The 23660-nt window shown below is 39.0% G+C and overlaps 2 protein-coding genes across 2 annotated transcripts in view; one reads left to right on the forward strand and one right to left on the reverse strand.

The window, feature by feature from the left end:
- Positions 1-2994: 2994 nt before the first annotated feature.
- On the forward strand, positions 2995-21428 carry LBR (lamin B receptor). The gene is made up of 14 exons (XM_009962838.3): positions 2995-3013; positions 6821-7001; positions 8513-8701; positions 10934-11017; positions 11607-11784; positions 12370-12566; positions 13320-13374; positions 15201-15395; positions 16570-16673; positions 17091-17216; positions 17312-17480; positions 18787-18867; positions 18968-19090; positions 21157-21428. Exons 1-14 carry the CDS (start codon positions 2997-2999, stop codon positions 21315-21317), a joined length of 1860 nt encoding a protein of 619 aa, XP_009961140.3. The 5' UTR covers positions 2995-2996; the 3' UTR covers positions 21318-21428.
- The window catches only part of DNAH14 (dynein axonemal heavy chain 14), a 48856-nt gene continuing 40597 nt past the window's right edge, over positions 15402-23660 (reverse strand). Inside the window, exon 7 of the mRNA XM_032989249.2 lies at positions 15402-16286. The gene's annotated coding sequence lies outside the window, so the exon portion shown is untranslated. The remainder of the gene's footprint in view (positions 16287-23660) is intronic.

Below are 23660 nucleotides of genomic sequence, written 5' to 3' on the forward strand. Positions count from 1 at the left end.
TTCTTTTCTCAGTTTTATGTTGTGGGATTGACACACTTTATGTGTAGAATGGCAAACTTTTCTGCTTCCGAGTCCTTTATATAGACATTTGCAGCTGTGCACAGGTAATATAATTTTGATGGTGATGGTCTGACTGGATTTCACATTTGTCCCATTCAATAGTTGACCTGTGATAGTCCTGTAAATATTTCCGAAATAGTCTCTCAAATGTATACCAATTATCAACAGGTTCACTGGCAGAACTGCAATAAACAGTTCTTAGTGGCCCAATAGCTTTCCAGTCCAGGTTCAACAAGCAATCCCAAAACCACACCATTACACTGAAGGCATCGTTATTCTCTAAATGAGATTACAGCTGAAAACCTTCATATTTAACCATATTAATTGTAGGCTGCTGTTGACAACAGAATGAAGCAGGCTTATTCCAAGCATTACTTGCTGTAACTAAGATATCTACTGAAAACGTTCTTAACATTGTAATTGTAAACTGTGCAATAAAGAAAAATCTTAGCTGGAACCAAAAACATTTATTATCTAAAGACAGAAATGAAGCTTCAGTTGCATTCTTTTGCACAGTAAGCTACCCAATGTCTTTCAGATAAAAGCTGATTGCCTTAACACAACTAAAGAACAAATTTATTCTGACTGCATTTATTTACATCTATGCTTAAACATGACTGATTTGACTGAGTAATTTTTAATCCCATTTAGATGCCTCTTATTGCATCAGGTAGTGAAAAATGTAATGAATGCATGAAGAAAACATAACCTGACCTACTTGGTATAAAAAAGGGGGGCGGGGATACAAAACAAAACAAAACAAATTGTTTGGGAAAACTAAAAAGTTCTGGGCTAAACTAGGCAGAATAAATAGTAAAATATATTTTTTAAAATAATTCACATATGAAGGCCCATTTCCTGCATTCACTTAGGTAAAAAGCTTGTCATACTCTTAATCCAAACATTATAGCTAGAAACTTGAAAAAAATTAACTCACAAATTTCTGAGCAAATAAATAACAGTAAATCTCAGACAATTTAAGTTCATGGTTACCACAGACCCTATTTGGGTCTGTTGGTTTTTGTTTGTGGTTTTTGGATTTTTTTTTGTTTGTTTTGTGCTGCTGTTATTGTTTGTTTGTTTGTTTGTTTGTTTTAATCTGAGATTTTTGCTGTGTCTGTGCAGTATTGCCAGTCTTCTGTACTGGAAAAAGGTGTTCTTGTGCTCCAAAAATTTTCTTTGACTTGGGAAACTTTATCAGGCCAGAATATGGCTTTTCAGCTTGTATCTGAATTTAGACAGTTTGGGAGGTCGATAAAGACTGTACAAATACAAACACATCCGTATTTCATGCTTAAAGGATTTAACAACTTTTAAGATCCAAACGCTTGAAAGCAGCCTATCTTACATTAAAACTCACTGCTTGTGACAACTCGTTAACTTTTTCACAACCTATTTTCTTTCTGCCTGCTGCAGTATTGCTTACACTTCCTGATTTCAAAATCTGCCAGGAACTTGAATGGCCTTTCTGGAAAAGCTGCCTCAAAAGGACAGTGGTAACCACGCACCGCTGTTTTTTTTTTGTTTGTTTGTTTGTTTGTTTTTTGTTTTTTTTTTGTTTTTTCGAGAGTGTTTTCCCCGCAGCGCAGCCTCGCTGGGCGCACGGGCTGTTGTTCGGGCAGTTTAGAGGCGCCTGAGGCGGCGAGACCACGACCGCTCCCTGGATACAAAACGCTCCGTTTTGTTTATTGCCCGCCGCTGGGGCCTCTATGGCGTAGCTGGCCTCAGGCCGTGACTGCGGCCTTCCAGCCCCGCTCTCCCTCCCCGAGCCGCTCCTCGCCCCCGCACTCGCACCCGTTATCACCCCCCACGGGTCGTCTCACGGCGACCGGGGGAGTTGGGGGGGGGGGGGGTGGGGGCTGAGCAGCCCCGTTCATCCCCTCACCGGGGCGGGGAGGCAACGGCCCTCGGGCGGGAGGACCGCGCCATCGCGCGACAGCCAATAGAGTGCGGCCACCCACGATTCAAAGAGCGCGGCGTGGCCAATAGGTGCGCTTGGCGGGCGGGAAGGGGCGGGGCGAAGGGGCGGATTTTTGCGCGGCCGTAACCGTCGCTCAGGGCGGTTGTTCCCCTCAGCGGAGAGCTCCGCGCTCCGGCTCCGCTCCCGCCGCTCCGCGGAAGCGCCTCTTGCCCTGCCCGGCCCGGCCCGGTGGGGGCGGGCACCAGGTAAGGGGATGGCGGCACCAGGACAGGCGCGGACCGGGACACACCCCCCTCCGCGGCCTTCCCGGGGGGGAGCGCTCCGGCCAATCGCCGCCGCCGCCTCTCTCCGCCCCGCCACGGGTGGGCGCTGGGCCGCGGGCCTCGCTCCCGGCGGGCGGACGAGCGGCGGCCTTTTCCGTCGCCCGGGCTGTTTGGGCCCTGGAGGCAAGGCGGGGCTGGGCTCGCCCGCTTTGTTCGGGACGCCAACCGCCCTCCTTCTCCGCAGAGGCGTCGCGACGCCGCGCCCGGCGCGGGGAAAAGTCGCGCACGCCCTGTGTGGTGGGGGCGCGCCGTGGGAGAGGCGCAGAGGGGCGGCCTGGCCCGGCGCCGCCCCTCCCTTCCCCCACGTCGGAGGCCCGGCGCCAGGCCCGAGCTGCGAGTGCGGGGCGGGGCGGGGCCGCGCCGTGAGGCCGGGCCTCTTCCCCCCCCCCCCCCCCCCCCCGCACGTGGGTTCCTTCCTGTCAACACCCCTCCGCCTTTCGCGGCCCTGCGTGGGGAGTTCAAGGTCCTGATGCTTTTCCTCTGCTTGCAGTTCTTCTGGTGAAAAGCCTGTTTAAAAGGGAAAAGCCTCCTTTCCCTGCCCGAGGATTGGCAGGTTTTTATTTTACCTGGAGGCTTTTTGTTGCTTGTTTTTAGCAGCGAAGCTACTTTGGCTGTTTAGTCGAGCTGAGCTTGAACGGTGGAAGATGACGCCACCGTTACGGAGGTGAAGAGCTAGAAGTGCGGAATGATTAATGGTGATCCTGAAAAGGTTCTGCACAGCTCGGTGTCTTGGGTGAATTCTGTAGTAACTTCCCGTGCAGGAAGCTGTGTCTTAGCCTTGGCTGTCAGTATTTTCTTTATTTTCCTGCATTTCTTTCATTCAACTCCTCTGATGTACACAGCATTATCTACCAGTGGTGAGATGTCAGAATTAGTAAGTAGCATCACTGGGTATGTGTGAACTTTGCTCTTCCAAGAGGGAGAACTTTGTTAGTGTTGTTTTTTTTTTAATTATTTATACTTAAAGCTGTGCCACCCTACTTCTGATGATGATACAATCTTCTAGTGACTACAAGCTAGCAGTCTTTTTCTTCATATTGTCTTGATAGGAGTGAAATATCTTTCTATATATCTAGTGAGAGGGGCATTAAGAAAGACCAGAAATGGAGGTATGGGGCAATATATTTCTTTGCTGTGTTTCTCTTTGATTGTTTCATTCTTGGTTGAGTCAGCAATAACTTTTCTTCCTGACCAACTTCTAAGCTTCAGTGAGTTTTGTGTTATTTGTCTTGGCTTGGTATAGGATACAAAATCCTTTTGAGTCATTCCCTTAGAGTCTGGGTTCCTAAAGGAAAATCATAAGGGAGCAGAAAACACAAATTTCATCTTAGGAATAAGTGAATATACTTGCAGTCAGGTATGTGTACAGTACAGGGTTCATCATATGAAATAATTTTCTTTTGAGGTTGCTTGGATATATATTTCGAAGCCCTGTGAATTGAAAAGTTTGTATAGGACTACCATGAACATTAGGCTGATGCCTGCAGATACCCTGAAAGTTAGTGGTTGTGTGTAGAACTTGAAAGAGTGGTAAATTCAAAATGTAATTTCTAAACTGTATTTTTTAAAAAAACTTCCTGTCCGTATTTTTCTTGATGCCTGTAATGGTTTTTATCATCTGAACTGATGAAGGTTGTCTTTAAAAGGCTTAGCGTTTTGGAGTGGGGTATATGGAGTGAGGATTACAAACCTCCCTCACAGGAGACACAGGGATGCAGAACAAGGTGGTAATTTTTGATAGGGTAAGAAGTAATATTTACTTTTTTTTTAGTGTTTAATGTTTGATCTCATTATTAAGCTTTAATATTTAAAGAAAAAATGGAAAAATAAGTAGGTCTTTCCACTAATAAGATTGTTAATTTATTTCGAATCACAGGATAGTATTTCCACTTGCTTAAATTTATTTATTATTCTGGAATTTCATGTCGTTGGTGTCTTCCTCACGCTGAATTACATAACATTGATTTAGCTTCAGGTCCTTCACATTTTCCAACTTCTTAAAACTAAATTCAGCTCCTTTTGGGAACACGGTTGGAGGAGGGGAAGGTCCTTCTGCCTCTAAAAATAATTAAGTCATCAGGTTACCTTTTCTTTGGGCTTCTTTCTTGTTTGTGTACAAACATTCTAGATTTTGAAGTTTGGCAGAGAATTGCATTTTAGTATCCATGTGAAATTATATCTAAATTTTGAAGTGGTTGCTATAAATCATAAAATCAGTTTACATGTCTTTAGTAACAACTTTGTGAAAAATTGCTTCCCTTTTCCAAAAAGAACTTAAACTCCAAAGATTCTGTTTTTCACAATTTTGTCCTAGGATGTGGCAGCTTTGTCCTGGTCAGGCTCTGAGTTTACAGATCATGCCTGAGGAGTTCCAGGTCAAGAGAAGAAACAGTTGGCTGGAGTGTAGGAAGTATAACAGCAAAAAGGAAGTTAAGTCATAGATCAGGTTATGACATCTGGTAAAAGCTATGACTGGACTTGGTGGAGGACCAGTGTTTAGACTATTTATGGAAGAGGAGGAAGAAGCTGGAACTATGCGAGAGACTGGGGAAGGAGCAGTAGTAGGCACGGGTCTCCTAATGAACTGTGTTTTTGGGTGAGAAAACTGGACAAGGAGACAAAGATGGTAATTGAGATCAGATCTTGAGCCCAGAGGTGGCAAAGAGGAACTGGAAACTAGTTTGGTGAACAAGGAGAGAAAAGGCATAAAACCTCAAAGGAATTAAAGGGGGGTAAGGAGAGAATGGAGAAGAATTCGAAATGAAAATATGGAAATTGTATTTCACAGAGTCATAAGAAACAAAGTTATGAATTTGAGGGGGTTAAACTGACTGGGATAAAACAGTCGGAGGAGTGGGAATTCGGAAAGAATAAGGAAGTAACGAGACTGAGAGAAGAAACACTATGTAGAAGACAGATGAGCTGGAAGAGGTCGTGCCTACAAGCATAGACTAGAACTCTTATAATTTTTCTAACTGGCAAGTATCAGTGAAAAAAAAAAAAAGGATAAAACTTACTCTTCGCTCCTTCAAATATTACACAGCAAAGGAGATGGCCAAATGTTTCTGTTCTGAAGCAATTAGGAATATTAGCAGTAAAATCCACATGAGGGAATTTTGCTGAGTTTTTGTCTTTCTTTGACTTGGAGAGCTGCACAGGTGTAAAATCTAATAGTAGCAGCTTCAGGAAATGCCAGAATGGAAGTTTATTGAAAAGCCTCACTTAGCCCCGTCCCCCAATGTGTTATGAAGGTCTGTGATTGCGTATTAACAGTATTTTTTGCCAAAGAATCTAACTTTTCACCACAGGTTAGTTAATGTATAATGAATGGGAGTCTAGTTAAATATTTGTTTTCACCTCATTTTGTGTGGCTTCACATCTTATTTATAGCAAACAAGTTAAAATGCTTTGAAACAAAAAAATTTGCTCCATTGCTTGACGTCCTCCCCTTTCTCCTCCCACCTCTTCTAAGTTCCTGTATTTATGATACAAATGATGATAGTGCTTAAAGTAGTATGTATTTTACTTTAGACTTTTAAGACACCCTCACTTTATATGTTGAGACATGAGTCACAGAAGTTCAGGTTAAAAGTATCTTCTGCTATGGATACCTGTTTTTAGAAGGCAATGACATAATACCAGGCACTTTTCAAAGAGTTATACGGGACTTTACATTTAAAAACACAACTTTTAAGTTGTAGTTGTGGTTTTCCCAGCACCTCGGTATGGTGGACCAAGGGTGGTAGGCACTTAAGCCATGTTTTGCTAATACCAGGTAAAAACCTCATGGTGCAGACAGGGGGATAGAATTTAGTTTTTCAGGATATTATGTGATTGCTCTGATGGTGTACTTCGTTATCCTACAGGGTCCTGCAAAAGGCATTACATGCCTTGTGCTAAACAGGTGAAAAAGAGAAAACCAACCCGGACAGGAGCCTAAATTCTGGTGTTTCCTAACTTTTGAGTGTTTGGCGTAATAATTTGAAGGAAGTACATAATGGGGCCGTGTGTATTTAACAGAGTGGGTACATTTTATTTTAACATATAGAAATCATCACTTCTGTAATTTTTGTAGAACCACAGGAAAATAGGGTTAGAGGACACTTAGATAACACTTAGATACCATCTCATTTACTTTTTTTCCCCTCTAGATAAGATCACCTGCATTATGTAATTTTGGTCAAATATATGCTTTGCCTGGTTTTGATGATCTTTGGTGATGGAGACTGTATATCATAGTTGAATACGGGTCTAGATGTATTGATAATGCATTTGAACATTTTTTTCCTGTCACCTGACTTCAGTCTTTGCTGTATTTTAAGACTGCTTCTTCTGTCTACTATTAATTTGGAGAACAGGTCATTGCTTTTTTTCTTATCGGGCAGCTTTTTGCCTGTTTAAGGTGAAGAGTTGTTTACTTTGAAGTTTTCCTGTTCCAGTCTAAATGATGCAGAGAGTGAGTAGGGGAAAATTAAGCCTAATGTTTAGCTGTCATACTGTTTTATTTCTTCTCTAGGGATTCCTTTTGGAAAATGCCAAACCGGAAGTTTGCTGATGGCGAGGTGGTGATGGGCCGTTGGCCAGGAAGTGTCCTGTACTATGAAGTGCAAGTGACTAATTATGATGATGTTTCTCATCTTTATACTGTTAAGTACAAAGATGGGACTGAACTTGAATTGAAAGAAAGTGATATAAGGGTGAGTACGTGTTTATATAATTATCAGTATTTCTAGTGGAAGACTATATTGATTTTGTGATGTAGATAAAAATAGAACTTATAATTGGATAGTTGCTTTGCAAGCTTTCATTAACTGTGTCTTCAAGGAATTGTTGCTAAATAATAGCTTTTTCCTATGTGACATCTCAGGTAGAAGTTCAGAATGCTGACCCTATCTTTAAAGAAGTGTGATTGTTTTCTTTATGTTGAAAAAACAGTGATGCATTTGGGAAAAAACAAGTCTGATCATTCAGGAACTATGTAGCATGGTTGTTCATGAAAAACTGTTTTTGAGTAGCTTATAAAGTTAGTAATCAAAGGGTTGATACTAATTTGACTTTTTTCTACTTCTGTATAAGAAAATTTGAAAACCAAGTCAAGCATGTAGTTAAGGATCACAGTAAATATAAATAGCATGTGCCCTTTCAGCATACAGTTAAAACCATGTGAATAGCTTGTACTGTTTTAGATCCCCAATGGTTGTGTAAGGTATTCTGCTCTGTTTGCGACAACTGGGGACTTTTTGAAAAGGGTCGTCATATGTATATGAGCACATCCCTTCCTCTCTATTATTTAATTTTGTGTTACTAATAAAGGCCGTTAAAACTCTGCGTACAAGTTTCATTTCAGTTTAGAGTATGATAATGCATGAGACAAAAAGCTATTTGAATGTTTGCTGTAGTTGATTTTTAAGGCCTGTTCTGATACCTGTGTAAGTTCAAAGCTAACTTATGTGTCTTTATGTGAACTGTAGTTTCACTTTTTGGTGGCAGTGTACGTGCTCTGTAACTGACCTTTTCTTCTGGGACAAAGTGTTACTGCCTTGATCTAGACAAAAGTTTTCACTGCTTTCAGACTTCCTAACTTGTTTACTTTGTTAACAAACTCGAGCTGAGAAAATACCTTTCTTTGTCATAAAGTGTTCCTGCGTTATGGGAAAATAAGCATTGTAGACCTTGCAGAAAAATAAAACTGAGTACTTTTGGGGAAAACTGTTTATAAATCAGATGTTTATTGCATCTAATTTAATAATATAGGTGATTTGGGGTTTTTTAATGTTAATCTGAGCTATGTTGTCTTAAACGAGATCATTGCATCTTGATAGGCCAAATGTATTAATAAAGCTAAGTAATTGAAAAGAATTGAAATGATTCATTTACTTATGCAAAGGCTTAAGAGGGTAGTACACTTAGGATCTTGCTCTTGCCTTGATGCACGTTGATAACTTACATCCATATCTGGATTTTTGTAGCTTTGACAGGAATTGTCAGCTGTTGGACTTGAGACAGGATTATTTGGACATTACCAGCAAAATAAGTATGCTGTAGTTGCTCTTTCTTAACAGCCTTTGTACAGTATCAGTAAAGAAAATAAGAGACAATTCTGTAGAACTACATGCCAGAGTTCTCATCACAAAAAACCCCAAGTTTCTAAAATTGTTCTTTGTGACATCCAAGATAAGATTTTGCTTTCTTCCCCTGTTTCTTTTAGTCACAGTCATCATTCAAGAACAGGAAGAGTCAATCATCTTCAAGTTCTCCCTCCAGAAGAAGTTCTAGCAGGTCTCGATCTAGATCTCCTGGTCGACCAGCAAGAGGCAGACGTCGTTCTTCTTCCCAAAGCAGAGAACATAAAGATGACAAAAAGAAAACCATTCAGGAAACTAACTTAGCTCTACTGGTATTAGGTTTTTTTGTTTGTTTTTCCTTTGTGTGTGGGTTTGTTGGATGTTTTGTGCATACTGGTCTTATTATTGTAAAACCTCGCTGTAGTTCATGTTCCCAGATGTTATGGTTTAATCCCAGCCAGCAGCTAAGCACCCCACAGCTGCTCACTCACTCTCCTCTGCAGTGGAATGGGGGAGAGAATTGGAAGGGTAAAAGTGAGAAAACTTGTGGATTGAGATAAAGACAGTTTAATAGGGAAAGCAAAAGCTGTGTGCACAAGCAAAGCAAACCCAGGGATTCGTTCACCACCTCCCCTGGGCAGGCAGGGGCTCAGCCGTCCCCAGGAGAGCCGGGCTCCCTCACACATAACGGTGACTTGGGCAGACAAACGCCGTCACTCCGAACATCCCCCCCTTCCTCCTTCTTCCCCGGCTTTGCATGCTGAGCATGACCCCACAGGGTCTGGAGTGTCCCTGGGGTCAGTTGGGGTCAGCTGTCCCGGCTGTGTGTCCCCCCTCAGATCCTTGTGCCCCCCAGCCTGGTCGCTGGTGGGGTGGGGTGAGGGGCAGAAGAGGCCTTGGCTCTGTGCAAGCACTGCTCAGCAATAACAAAACTATCTCTGCATTATCAACACTGTTTTCAGCACAAACCCACACCACAGCCCCATACCAGCTACTGTGAAGAAAATTAACTCTGTCCCAGCCAAAATCAGCACACCTGCACAACATAATTAGCTGCAGAAGTGTATCTCAGAACTGCCTTTTTTATTTTGAAAATAGACTTTCTAGCATTCTGAGGTGTGAGGAAATTCTTGAAATATAAACATATGTTGGTAAGTTCCATTTGAATTTGATGGTACAGTGAAGTTCTCAGAATTCAGACACAAATTCTTGAGCATTTTAATAATGGATCATGGCTAGCCAGGTGCTCCCACTTGTGAAATGGGACAAAGTAAGTTAGCCTGCTTTTAAGATGTATTGATCAATACACAGCAGGTAAGTATTAGAATTTGAAATAAACTTAGTTCTGTTTTCATATACAGTTCATTAAACTGGTAGGGGAAAATGTGAAGCTTCTGTGGGAGGGTTGCTGCAGAATTCAAGTGTGGTGTAAATAGCCTTGCTGACTGATAATATTGCAGAACTGTTTTCATTGTAAAAACCATCCTGTAAGGATTTGTAAGTTTATCAAATATCTGTTTTTTAGCTGAAATTTATCATGTTTGTTCTTGGCCTTTTTGTGAAGTTTATACTTAGTACTGAAAATGGTTCTGGTGTTCTGTAAGTGAAGCATAATAGAGGTGATGTTTCTCTGTTAAGAGACAAACAGAATTTTTTGTGTTCTTAAGATAGCTTCAAGTGATACTTGTCCGAGACAGTCCCCTGAATTGTAAATACCTTCTACTGATGTGTAGAAAATAGGTTTTAATTAGGTTTAAACTAAACTAAACCAGAGTGATTTAAACAAAATGGATATGTTTAGTTTAGTGAATTGGTACTACAAACAGCATTATTTGGCACTAAAATTGCTGTGGCTTTTGTTTCGCAGTGAAATACTTTGAGCTGTGTGACCCAGTGCATAGCCTGTGGACCATTTGCTCATTTTAAGTAGTTTGTAGGCCACTTTACTTTGGCCAAAAAATTAAAATACCTTAGGTGTTTTTTCTCCTGGCTTCTAATTGAGGAATAGGATTGATCTATTGGTTATTGTATGACTGGAATGATCTGGTTCTTTTCAACAAAGCTTAAGGTGAAATAAAACAGTACAAATGAGTTGTGTCTTCCCAGAGTTGTGTAAACTAGACTCGAGAATTTTTGTAAGAGGATTTATTTCTTAGAAATATATTTATTGGAAAACCAAACTTTCAGTCCTGCAGATCAGTGTCATATATAAGACACTGAAATTTCTTCTGCTTTTCTAGTAGATTTACTAAATAGACATGTATTTCATAGTTGGCAGTTCCTAATGATGAGTTAAAAATAACTTGGAAGCTGTATTCTCTCTTAATCTCACTGTTAACTAAAAAAAATGCATAATCTTTTCCTTAAATGAATTTTTTTTTTTGTGAGCTGAAACTGTCCATACTTTGGGTATTGAACCCACTTGTTTTCCTATGGAGAAAAGCAGAGCAGTTGCAGTTGAAAAAAACCTAGATAATTAGTGTTCTTAATTATTCATTGTATACTTACACTTAATGCAGATGTTATTTTCAGAAAGCTAAAACTAGGTTTTTTCTTTTAACCAGAAACTGAGTGAGAATAACACCAGAAGGTACAATGGTGAACCTGACAGAACCGAAAGAAATGACACATCCAGCATAATCTTGGAGGTATGAACATTGTGTTCACTTAGTTTTATGTTACGTTCTAACTTAGCTTTCTCAGAAATCACTATAAACAGGTAATACAATAATTGGGGAGCAGTAGAATGCAACATAAAACTGTTAAGCTAACGTAAGTTCAGGGGAGAGGGAGATGGAGTTGTCAGAAGGGGAGAGCTGCATAACATCCATTTTTCTTGTTTGTTTTTTCCATCAAATCCTCGCTGGTTACTTGGGTTCATTCCTATACTTTTATAGCATGAATGTTTGGCCATAAAAAGCGATGATTTTTTTTTTCTAAAAAAACCCCCACTTCTTCAATCCTGATTGTTAGCTAATGCACAGAATTATGGCAGAAGGGAGGGAAGGAGAGTGAGAATGGTTGACCTGTACTGGAACTGCTGCTGATAGGTAATCATGGCCTAAGTGATCGCAGTGAAACTTATTTTGGTAGTCTCTTCATATAAATGCATAAATTTATGTACTGTATAAAAGTAGAACACATGGTATACTGGTGTTTTATAGTGAACAATGTCCTCCTAAATAAAAAATATTGACATAAAATAAGGTGAAGTAAATTCTTTTTATTCATTAACAGCAAAAGTTGAAACCAGACCTCGATACAGAGCGTGTGCTTGAACAGTACAGTTTGCGTTCAAGAAGAGAAGAAAAGAAAAAAGAAGAGATATATTCAGAGAAAAAGATATTTGAGGCGATAAAAACGATTGAGAAAGCATCATCAAAAACAAAGGAGCTAGAGTTTGGTGGAAGAATTGGTATGTGTGCCAATTACAATAGTTAAAAATGAGTACTTTTATGTTTTTTACTTAAGATTGTGCTGTCATGTCAAGAACTGTTCTTCCAGTTTTGGACCCTGTTTGCAGAATCCAGTCATGTGGCCGTGCTTCAGGTAGTCTGTACTGGTATTAGTGGCAGTCAAAGAGCTGTTACTACACTTGATTCTCTTGTGAAATATAGTGAAGATCTTCCTTTGCACAGTGAGATTTAAATATTTCCCAGTTAAATTTAAGAAGTGACTAGTAATGTTTTTACATTTTCAAAACCTAGGTGCTTTGAACTCAACAGTAAAGTATTCTTTATACAGTTTTTTGAACAGTTTTAAAGGGATGCAGTGGATGTGATCCTTCGATTTGGTTATATGACCTCATATGGGAGTGAGATGAATGTTGCTGTGTCCCATTATGTGACTGGGGAATTGCTCCTGTCTTGCTTCAGGAATAGATAATGACGACCTCTTCTTTGTTACTAAAGTCAATATTGAACTTTATTAGTGGGATTTAGACTAGGCTTTTTTTATATGCTGTGTTTATCTTCTAATATGGCATGATGCCTGTTTACAGGGACCTTCATGCTGATATTTTTCCTGCCTGCTACTGTATTCTACTTGATGTTGATGTGCAAACAAGATGACCCCAGTCTTATGAACTTCCCTCCCCCTCTTCCGGCACTTGAAAGTCTTTGGGAGGCTAGGGTGTTTGGTGTTTTTCTTCTGTGGTTTTTCCTTCAAGCTCTGTTTTACTTACTGCCAGTTGGAAAGGTAAGCTGTTCCATAGCAATTGGGTCTTTATGGATAATTAATTTGCGTTAGGCTGGAAGGTAGGGCATGTTCTTAATGCAGTGAATTTGAAAGCAAATGAATTAGTTCTCCATATTAAGCTGCAGTATGGCTACTGCAGATTTCTGTAAGCTTAAAATAATAGCACAGTTTGTTAAGAATTTAATGGCTGTGCATTTCACAGTCTTAGAGTAGAAAAGGCAGAAGTCATTATATAGGAAGTCAAAGCATGGATAAAATTTGATAGAATTCTAGAGGAATTTCAGGTATCTGACTTATAAATCAACAAACTGATACTCAGTTTCTTATTGATAAGTAGTGTTTTGGAATGTCATCTTCACTTATGTAAAGTTCTAAACTGTTCTGGCCATATGTGTATCAGGCAGATGCTCTGTTTCCCTCTTTCTGTGACTTAAGGGATACTGGCACATTCTGAAAGAACACTAATAAATAGATGATTCAATCATGTTCTGTTGCTGTACACATTTACAGTGATTGGGGCAGCTCTGTTTGCTTGAGGCTGGTTAGGAAGAGATTTTTTTTTTTTAATGTTACCTTTTTACTTGTAATATCCAAAGTATGCTTTTGAGAACAATGCATGAGGTTCAGATTTCAATGTATCCAGCTGGTTGCCTTGACTGAATGTCTTTGTGACAGAGATGTGCTTGATTTCCCTCCCCTGCCAGTGCCCCCAGAAAGTACTTTGTTGAAACACTAGTATTTTATTCTTGCTAGGTTGTAGAAGGCTTGCCTCTTTCAGATGGAAGGAAACTGCAGTACCGGATAAATGGTAAGCTTTTTGCAGTTGCTTATTCTCAAATTTGATACTATTATCTGATTTGCAGTGCTCGGCACCATAAGATAAAAATGTTGAAAGGTAAACTCCATGGTCAAACTAGGTATCTGTTGTCAGTTTTTCATAAGATGAGCATTTTCTTGGAAGAAGGTTAGTAATAATCAAGAACTGACTGCCCTGAGAGCAAGACATTACACTGTACAGGGCACCTGATCTGCATCCAGTTGTGACTGGTGGACTCCTGTGCAATTTGTTGCATAATTGCTCAACAGGCAGTTGCCTATTGGAAGTGTTTGTAATGCTCATGTATCAAGGACTGTTGCTCTGGAGGAGATGTTCAGGAGTGATCTGAAGAGATCATATCCCATGTGTCTAGATCATCTTGAATGTCTCTGGTTTACAGACTAGTAAGAAGTGTGTTGTAACTGATTTAAGATGTTCTTATTCTTGCCTGGCAAAGAACACTTCTGAGTCCTTATTCAGATCTGATTTCACTTCCTATGAATAAGTCAAGTTTCTCATCTAGGTTTAAAGCATGATTTAACATACTTCAGCAGTCCTGCTTTTTCAGGCTTAAATAGAAAAGTGTACTTTGATGCCTTGCAGATATTCCAGACTACCTTTTTGATTAGTCAGTTCAAGGACACTATCTGGTGGTAGTGGAATCTAAATGTTATATTAAAAGACTTGATTGGGGTTTTGTCATAGTCTGGTAAGATGCACCATGCTAATGTCAGAATAGGGCTGTAAATCATAGAAGTGGAGTGAACTGCATCCTGTGGAACTGAGTCATATTGAGGCTGCCTCATAATTTTACTGGTTTTGGACTTCTGTCTTTAGTAGGGGCATAGTCCTGCAATTTTGTCCTGTGTTCTGATGAAGGGAGGAAATAAGCTACATGATTTGGATGGTTTAAATGGGAAAAAGAAAGAGAAAAAAAAAAAAAAAGCCATCTTCTTGCTGCTTCAAATGCTGAATCTCAAAGCAAATTTGAAAGCCTTCTTGAGGAAAAGAAGATGACCAGTGACAGGACAAGAGGCAGTGAGCACAAACTGAAATACAGGAGGTTCCATCTGAATATCAGGAAACACTTTTTTTTACTGTGAGCGTGACTGAGCACTAGCACAGGTTACCCAGAGAAGTTGTGGAGTCTCTATCCTTGGAGATACTCAGAAGCCGTGTGTACATGGTCCTGGACAACCAGCTCTAGGTGGCCCTACTTGGGCAGAGGGGTTGGGCTAGATGAGCTCTGGAGGTCACAGAGGTACTCATATGAGAGCTGTATAGAACTGCCTGCTTATATTTGGATTTTATTCCGTTCTATGTGATTTTATACTCTCAAAGTACAAAAGTTTTGTGTTCAAGTTTTGACTTAATAGTTATATCAATACTTTAATTACTTCTATCTGTATCAAGTTATATGTGAGTAAAACTCGTAGAAGAAAATATGGTTATCTGAGCATTCCCACAGATAAGATTCTGTGACCTGCTATCATTATCCAGTAGTAAGTGTCAGTGTCCATTTTTCCACTGAAATCTGAAATTGGATCCTATGTTGTAAAAAATGTAGGAGTGCTCAGTGTTCCAGTCTCTTGTCCTTTTCATGAGGAGCACAGGACTTTTCAGGGTGTGGATAGAATGTCTTGGATATATTGCTGTGCCCTAGAAGTTTGAACTTCAGGAGCATGAGACGTGTAAGACCTTATTGGAATATAGACCGGTCTTGAAAGAAGTAAAAATGCAGAAAGGCATTTCTGGGTAGGTTCTACTAGAATTATTTTTTTATTTTGGCTAATATGTTTTTCTTCTACATCCCTTAGGGTTTTATGCTTTTATTTTGACTGCTGCAGCTGTTGGAACTTTATTGTACTTTCAATTTGAACTTCATTATTTGTATGATCACTTCATGCAGTTTGCAGTGTCAGCTGCAGTTTTTTCTGTGGGGTTGAGCGTTTATCTCTATATTCGGTCCCTGAAAGCACCAGAGGAGGAACTAGCACCAGGTGGAAATTCTGGTGAGTTGTAAATATTTTGGATAATTTCCTTCCAATTGCTACAGTCTCATTTTTTACAAATTAAAGGCCAGATTTAGAGCTGGTTATTATGACACTGTGACTTTTACTTTCTACCAATGCAAAATTCATGTTGCAAGTTGAATGGCAATTTTTTGTTCACACTTGGATACTGTAAAATACTTAAATTTTAAGTTGGATTATTTTGAATAGCTTACAGAAAAACATCTTGACTGGTCTAGTCCTCTAGTGGTGAGAGGACAGTTCCTTTCTATTTTGAGCATTTGTCCAAGAGGCTTGTCTAGTTTGCCTCATAGTGCCCTTGCTGGTGGGCCTTTTTCTGAAACAGCTGGAAATGGAAATTAAAACTGAGAAGTCTAAATGTTTTGTCATTGGGAAGTCAGGTACAGAACTTGAAATTACAGTGTATTTTTAAAACTTTTATTTTGTTGTGCACTTTTAAATGTAGTTAGCTGAATTAAGTTTTCAAAAGAAATTTTGACTCGGGCACGAGACTGCCTACCTAGAAAGTATCAATCATATGCTTCTGTAGGACAAAGGATAGACTGAGAAGTCAGTTAGTATTAAACATTAAATAAACTGCTTTTAAAAATGATCATAGGGAGTGTATAGACAGAACATTTAGCGTATTAAAATGAAGTATTCAGATATCCTCAGTTCCTTTGTTGGTGCAGCATGTATGTGTGTGAAGGGAAATAATAAATAATCATAAATTTTTTTTCTTTGGAAAGTGCAGTTTAGTCTCTGTAAGTGGCATAGTAGCATTCCGTAACTGTTCTGCCGAGAAGAGCAGTGAAGTAGGAGGAAAAGTACAATTAATACATACCATAAGATCATGTTCATGGAAACTGTGATGTGAGCTTCAGGATAAGGCTGAAAATAAAGAACAAACAAGTGTCAAGGAGAAATAAGCCTACAGTAACTTCTAAAGTATGTGGTCCTCAGTAAAATATTTGGGCCACTCAAAATATAAACCATGTGGGTTTTGCTTTGTATTTTGCATATACTGTCATATTTTTCTTGTTGATCTGAAAGCTTTTTTAAAAATTTCTTATGAGAGAACTTGAGTAGAAAATAGGAACTTCTTGATGGAGAGGAGTGTAGTGGCAGATAAAAGGAAGAGTATTGCTAACAAAGACTTGCGTCTTATCTGCAGGCTATTTTATTTATGATTTTTTTACCGGACATGAATTAAACCCTCGTATTGGCAGTTTTGACCTCAAATACTTCTGTGAGTTGCGTCCAGGATTAATTGGCTGGGTGAGTCAGTAGCCTTAGTTATTTTATTTTCTTAAATACTACACAAATTGATTATTTTATATATGAAAAAGGTGGTATTAAGGATACAATATTTATTTATAAACAGGAAAAAAGGTACTTATGAACAATTTCCTGTTGCCAGATTTTTAATGACCATTTTTATTCACTTCAGGAAAACTTACGCATTCTAGATTCTTTGCTTTGTGGAAAATGAAAACCCTTCTTAAAGTATTAGTGTGTTAAGGTTACACAGTTTCAGAAATGTAGTTTGTTGCAAACTGTGGCTTGTGAAATAGGTATTTGGTTTTTTTTTAAACTTTGGTCAAAAATGTATGTATTAAAATGTCCTATAGTGTAATAGAAAAGACCACTTTATTTTACAAGGATAATTTATAATAAAATTATTTTCTAAACTAGGTTGTTATAAACTTAGCAATGCTCTTGGCTGAGATGAAGATACACAATCAGAGTATGCCATCTCTGTCAATGATACTTGTGAACAGCTTTCAGCTTCTGTATGTGGTGGATGCTCTTTGGAATGAGGTAAAAGATAATCATATAAAACTGTTACCATTTTAATTACAATGTTAAATGAATGAAGCTTTGTAAATTCTAAATTCCTTCCTCCTTTTTTCTAGGAAGCTATTTTGACTACAATGGATATTGCCCATGATGGATTTGGATTCATGCTAGCCTTTGGAGATTTGGTGTGGGTTCCATTTGTCTACAGTCTGCAGGCCTTCTATTTAGTTGGTCATCCTACTGCAATTTCTTGGCCTGTTGCTGCTGCAATTACTATTCTGAACTGTAAGTTATAGTAAATGTTATTGTTTATTGGTAGTAACAGTGTAGTACTGATTTTATTTCTTTGAGTTGTGAGGTGAAGCTTTAGCTAAAATGCAGTGATTGTATTTTCTTTATTATGACAGCTGGTGGAAGCATGTGTCTGGCTACTGCTTAATGTGAAGAATATAATAAATTCTCATTTTACTAAATAAGGCTAAATGAGACTCTGGACACAGTTGTTCTCTTGAGAGGCATCTTTAGTTGGGTGCTGTCTGGAGTTGCCAAAGTGACTTAAAACATTTTGAATGAAGTATAGCAGGTGCTTTTTAAAGTCAGTTTGTGTGGCTGTTTTATAAGAAAGAATAGCTAACAAGCTATTGACTTACTGAACCTATGGCAGAAGAGGTTTTGTTGTTTAACACTTTGCATCTCCTTCCCTGATGCCCATAGTTACAAACTCATGTCAATGGAAGACATCTTTTTTCTACCCAAGTGCTTTGAGAAAGGATCTTGAGTTTTTAGGGGACCTTAAATTTGCACCAATATGGCCTTCTAGTTTGTCCCTTTTATCGAAGTAAACCTAAAAGAAAAAGGTTTCTGTAGACATGACAAAGAATTTAAACACTGGGAAAGAATCGGAAGGTGTACAACTTAGTATGTGCAATCCTGAGAAATACAACATATTTTTTTAATTTTCAGTTTTTTGTTTTTTTTTTTTTTTTAAACATCTTTATTTTTAAGTATGTTGTGCTTGTGTGTTTTCAATACAGCCTCAGAAAAAGCAAATTTAAGCTGCCTTGTGAAAATGATGGGGGAAATGAATTCCAAAGCAAGATAATACTTAATTGTCTGGTTCTTTCATTACTGTGAACTTGTAAATAGTTCATCAGTTTATGGATAGGCACTGCAGTAAAATACTGGACTGATAATAGAGCTAGAATCTTATAAACTGCAGCACATCACCTTATATGAAATTCAAACTTGATCTTATATTAATAAAGTATAAGTCAGATATAGATATAAAAGTAGATGTGTGTCCAGGGTTTGAGTGAGTGGTGGGATTTTTTGGCTCGAACCACAACAGTGTGAAAATAAAGCTTCTCTAAAATCATGAAATTTAGTCAATAATGTGTAAGACCATATGGAATGCAGATTTCCAATAGCATTTCAATCTTGTTAGAGCTCTGAGAACTGGAGGATATCAGTTACATCTCTGAGGAAAAGACTTTGATACAATAAGAGTGGCAGAGAGCATGTGAGTGCTTTTGTTGAAGGAAAGGAAACTGGAAAATACTGAAAATGCAAAATAAATAACATCTGTTTTCAGGTATTGGGTATTACATATTCCGTAGTGCAAATTCTCAGAAAAATAATTTCCGAAGGAATCCAGCAGATCCCACATTGGCCTGTAAGTGCATTTCTTTATTTGTTCAATTGCTGTGCAATGTCTCTTTGTATTATTTAAATACATTTCAATTTTTAAATTGACTACAATATTCTCTTCACAGATCTGAAATTTATACCCACTGCAACTGGAAAAGGGCTCCTTGTCACGGGTTGGTGGGGTTTTGTTCGTCACCCTAATTATCTGGGTGACATCATCATGGCTCTAGCATGGTCCCTACCCTGTGGTAAGTTCCTCAATCTAAAGTGGATTTTATCAAAAACGCTTGTATGTTTTGTCATCTGACTGGGTTTGAAATGCAAAGTGATAATTATTTGAGATGCTAAAACCTGTAATTAATTGAATGGCAAATTTCTGTGTTGTAAGCTTAATGTGATACCTATTTTCTCTTACATCTTATCTTTTACATCTTACTATAGATTTGACTCTTCTTTCTGACACTTCATCATTCAGTAACAATGGGGCTTGCTTGCTAATAAGTTGTTCCTTAAATTTTTTTTAGGCTAGTGGCTGTGCTATAGTGTTTGCAAAGGGAGTTCCCAAAAAGTGGGAGTTTGCTTGGAGAGAAGGGCTACCACACATAGGGATGGATGTTAAGGAAAATACATCAAAAAAAAAAAAAAAGTTCATCAAACACAAAGGAGTGGAATTCTATTTCAAAGTTTTTGTTAATGAATACTTCCTGGTTTTCATGAAGTTTGCACTTGGAAGAAATTAGGGAGCCTTTTGTCCAATGGGGTTATGCAAGAACTTAGGAAGAGCCAGTGAGAGTTTCAGAAAATACATCCAATCATGGTAGTCCTGCCCCTTTTCATTCAAGTCTGAAAAATGGCTTTGGGCTCCTCTCTTGCCCAAAGGAGTTTGTCTTCTATAAAAGCACAGAAATGAGTGTGACATACGTTCTTCTGAGGCACCCTGTGGTGCAGACTGTGTAGAGTGGGACTTTGTCACCAAGCACTTAATGCCCTGACCAGGAGCATCAGCTGAGAGAGGATGCTGGAGTTCAGGTGTTCTTCCAGGGATTAATTTTATTTTGGATTTTGATTGAAAGTAGACAATACAAGATTAGCATATGTGCTTGTAGACAGTATCCTGGAAGAGGCTTCCCCCTGTGAAAATGGGGGACTGAAATCCTTTATGTGCATCATAATGGCAGAAGTGGAAGTGTTGCCGAAACTGGGCGGGGGGAGAGGGGGTTAGGTTGAGGATGGGTGAGAGGGGATCGTAGAATTTTTTGAGTTGGAAGGGACCTTTAAAGATCATCTAGTCCAACGCCCCTGCAATGATCAGGGATGATTTCAACTAGATGAGGTTGCTCAGAGCCCTGTCCAACCTGTCTTTGAGTGTTTCCAGGGATGGGACGTCTACCACCTCCCTGGACAACCTGTGACAGTGTTTCACCACCCTTGTTGTAAAAGAAATCTTCCTTATATCTATTCTGAGTCTGCCCTCTTTTAGTTTATAACTATTACCCCTTGTCATATTGCTACAGGTCCTACTAAAAAGCCTGTTCCTGTCTTTCTTATAAGCTCCCTTTTTAAGTATTGAAAAGCTGCAGTAAGGTCACCCTGGAGTCTTCTCTTCTCTGGGCTGAGCAACCCCAACTCTCTCAGCCTGTCCTCATAGAAGTGTTCCATCCCTCTGATCATTTTTGTGGCCCTCCTCTGGACCCCCTCAAGCAGGTCTATGTCCTTCTTACATTGGGGGCCCCAGAGCTGGACACAGCACTGCAGGTGGGGTCTCATGAGAGCAGAGTAGAGGGGAGAATCCCCTCCCTCGGCCTGCTGGCCACATTTCTCCTGATGCAGCCCAGGACACAGTTGGCTTTCTGGGCTGTGAGTGCACATTGCTGGCTCATAGTCAATTTTCCATCCACAACTCAAGCAGTGTGTTGAGCAAAGCTAGAGTTACCATCTACAGCCAAAATAGAGAAGGACCTCGTGGGGCTTGTGTGATGCATCTCAGTGCTGCAGAGGTTTAACTATTTCTCTGGTTTTGATACATAAAGAACTTAAAATACGTGTCAGCTTTGCGTGCATTGAGAGTGAAGTTGATAGATTTTGAGGCTTTAAGGATTATTTCTTAGTTTTCTGTGGGTCTTTTCCTATCTGCATGTAAACGTATCATAATTTTTGCAGTATCCTGTTGTGTATTTGATGCTTTACAATACAAGTATAAGCTGTTTCACTCCATAATAAGTATATATCTCCAGCTAAGTACATGTTGTTAATAGCTAACACTTCTGGATTTCCTTTGCTGTATTTAAAGTGTCTTTTTCACTTTATTCTACAGGTTTTAATCACATTTTACCATATTTCTATGTGATTTACTTCATCTGCTTGCTTGTTCATCGAGAAGCTCGTGATGAACACCATTGTAAGCAAAAATATGGTTTGGCATGGGAAAGGTATTGTCAGCGTGTACCATACCGTATATTTCCTTACATCTACTAGAGCACTCCAGATGCCTGATTTGGAAATTACTTCTAAAGTTAGTTTCTTTGCAAATAGAAATATACCTCTTAATTTTGCACTTGGTCTATTTGTTATTTAGGCTTTTTTTTTTTTAAAAAAAAGTGACCAAACAATGGAGTGCATCTACAGGTATTTACAACTAATATTAATGTGAGTTATGTGAACTGACTGTCTGTGACTTCAATTTTTTAAAAATTGTGAATTCTAAAAAGTCTTGGAGCCCTAGTTTTTCAAGTTAAAATTTATCTAGAATCCTGAGTTTACATTTTTTTTATGGCATTTAATTAAGCACTGTGATGTAAAGTATATTATTTTCTTAATACAGTAAATACAGCAATTCCATCCAGTTCATTTTTTGGTGTTACTTGTACCATCTAACTTCAGCTGTCTGACTTAGTTCCCTGAATTGGAGGAGCAGCACAGTGGTTTTGGTCAGTGGAGCTGGAAGCAGAGGATTTCACCCACGAGGGGCCCATGGGGCTGGCAGCGCTGCCCTGCAGCCCCAGGCCCAGAGCTGGCTCAGCTCAGCTGCGTGGTTGTCCCCTCCTGGTTTTTCATTAATGGGATTTTTTGGTCAGGGAGGCTCAGGCTGCCTGTCCTGTCCTGTGCCTGCAGAAGAAATGAAGGGGTGGGATCAGGAGGAGAAGTGAAGGGGCACAACTGTCCTCTCCTCTCCCATCCCATCCCCACATTCTTAAGGCAGTTTCAGCACTGACCAAGGGGAACTCTGAGCCGCTGCCTGGCAGCGCCTCTGGCTCAGACCCCTGAAGGTACATGATACAAACGCTTGTTTCAGCTGTGAGCAGAGCTGTGGAAGGGAGTAGCAAACCCTAAATCTGCATCTAGCATGAACACGGGGGAGCAAAAGATGCAGTGTATGCATATTTGACAGAAAAGAATAAAATGACCGCAGCTGGCTTATTCTGATCTTTGTAAATTATGTCTTAATGTAACATATTGTTTGCCGAGTGTGTATGATAAAGCCTCCACATTTTTGCTGTACAGTGTTTGGATTTGAAAATGCGATAGCTTTTTTAGAAACAGGAGAAATCAGTGACTAAATCCATTTCCAGTAATTTTTTAAAAAATGTTCATTGAATAAAGGTTTTTGTAAATTAATATGTTAATTCTTGAAACAATTGAAGTGTTCATTTAAATATTTGTATTGACAGATATGCTATGAAAATTTTGGAAATGCTCCTCAATCCAAAGTGGGTTTTTTTAATTTGGCATTGCTACCTCATATGTAGGTTTTGCCTTTTGTACTGTTGCAGATAGAGAAAATAGCTATTTTTTTGCTACTGCTATTTAAAACAACATTTTTTACATGAGCCTGTGGTTAAACGTGACCACTTTCTAATATATTTTTGTATATATTTGACTTTTTAACTAATTATGTGTTCTAGTCACTAGCTGTGTTCTTTGTCTAACTGGCTGTAAATCAGATGCCCTTGCAGTATTTACTTCATAAGTAGAATAATTTTATATTTTACTGAAATAATCTTGCATTAATTAAGTAGCTTTTATTCTGTCGTCACAACTGAGAGCTTTTGACATACTTCATACATGAGGTTTATAGTACAAATTGTCCAAAAAAGCTTATTAGAATCTTAAACGCAGTGCAGGTACCTCTACGCTTGCTGGCAGGAAGGTGTCCTAATAAATTGGAGTGTTGCTATATCCATCAATTATTTTCAGTTCTCTTAAAATGTTGATGTAATTGAAATCTAGCACATGATTTTTTAAAAATAAAAGAACCCTCTATTTTGTACACAGGCATTTTTTAAAGATAACTGTACATTTGAAGTGTATATAATGTAGCTTGATTGTGACAGTCTCCTCTGAAAATCTGTACCTTGGTATTGTAAGGAAAATGTTTTAAGACAAGTACTCTGACTCCTGGAAGAAAATAGCAGTGCCTGTATCAGTAACAACACTGAAAAGCATTTACTTCAGTGAAATGGCAGATTCAGCTGGGATGATACTTTTTTCAGTGGTTGCTCAATGGCTTAGGGGGAAGTAGAGCAATCATTTAATTGCACTGGTTTGCAGCTGGTATTTTAAAATGTACTGAAGGGGGGGACAGTTTGATGACTCAGCCTGTAAACTAGGAGATGCTACTGCTATCCCAGGTTTATCTGTTGCCACCCAAGGTTGTTAAAATGTAATTCAGAGCCCTTGTCTTTCAGAAACGGATCTTGACCAATGACAACTTCAGTTTATTTACATGCTGAGTTTTATGTGAATTTGATTTTGAAATAATTGTTTTTAATACAAACAAGCCTATAAATGAAAATAAAGCTTTTGCTTAAAATTAAAGAG

The sequence above is a fragment of the Tyto alba genome, unplaced genomic scaffold (assembly GCF_018691265.1).
Source record: "Tyto alba isolate M040663 unplaced genomic scaffold, T.alba_DEE_v4.0 Super-Scaffold_16, whole genome shotgun sequence".
Taxonomy (NCBI): domain Eukaryota; kingdom Metazoa; phylum Chordata; class Aves; order Strigiformes; family Tytonidae; genus Tyto; species Tyto alba.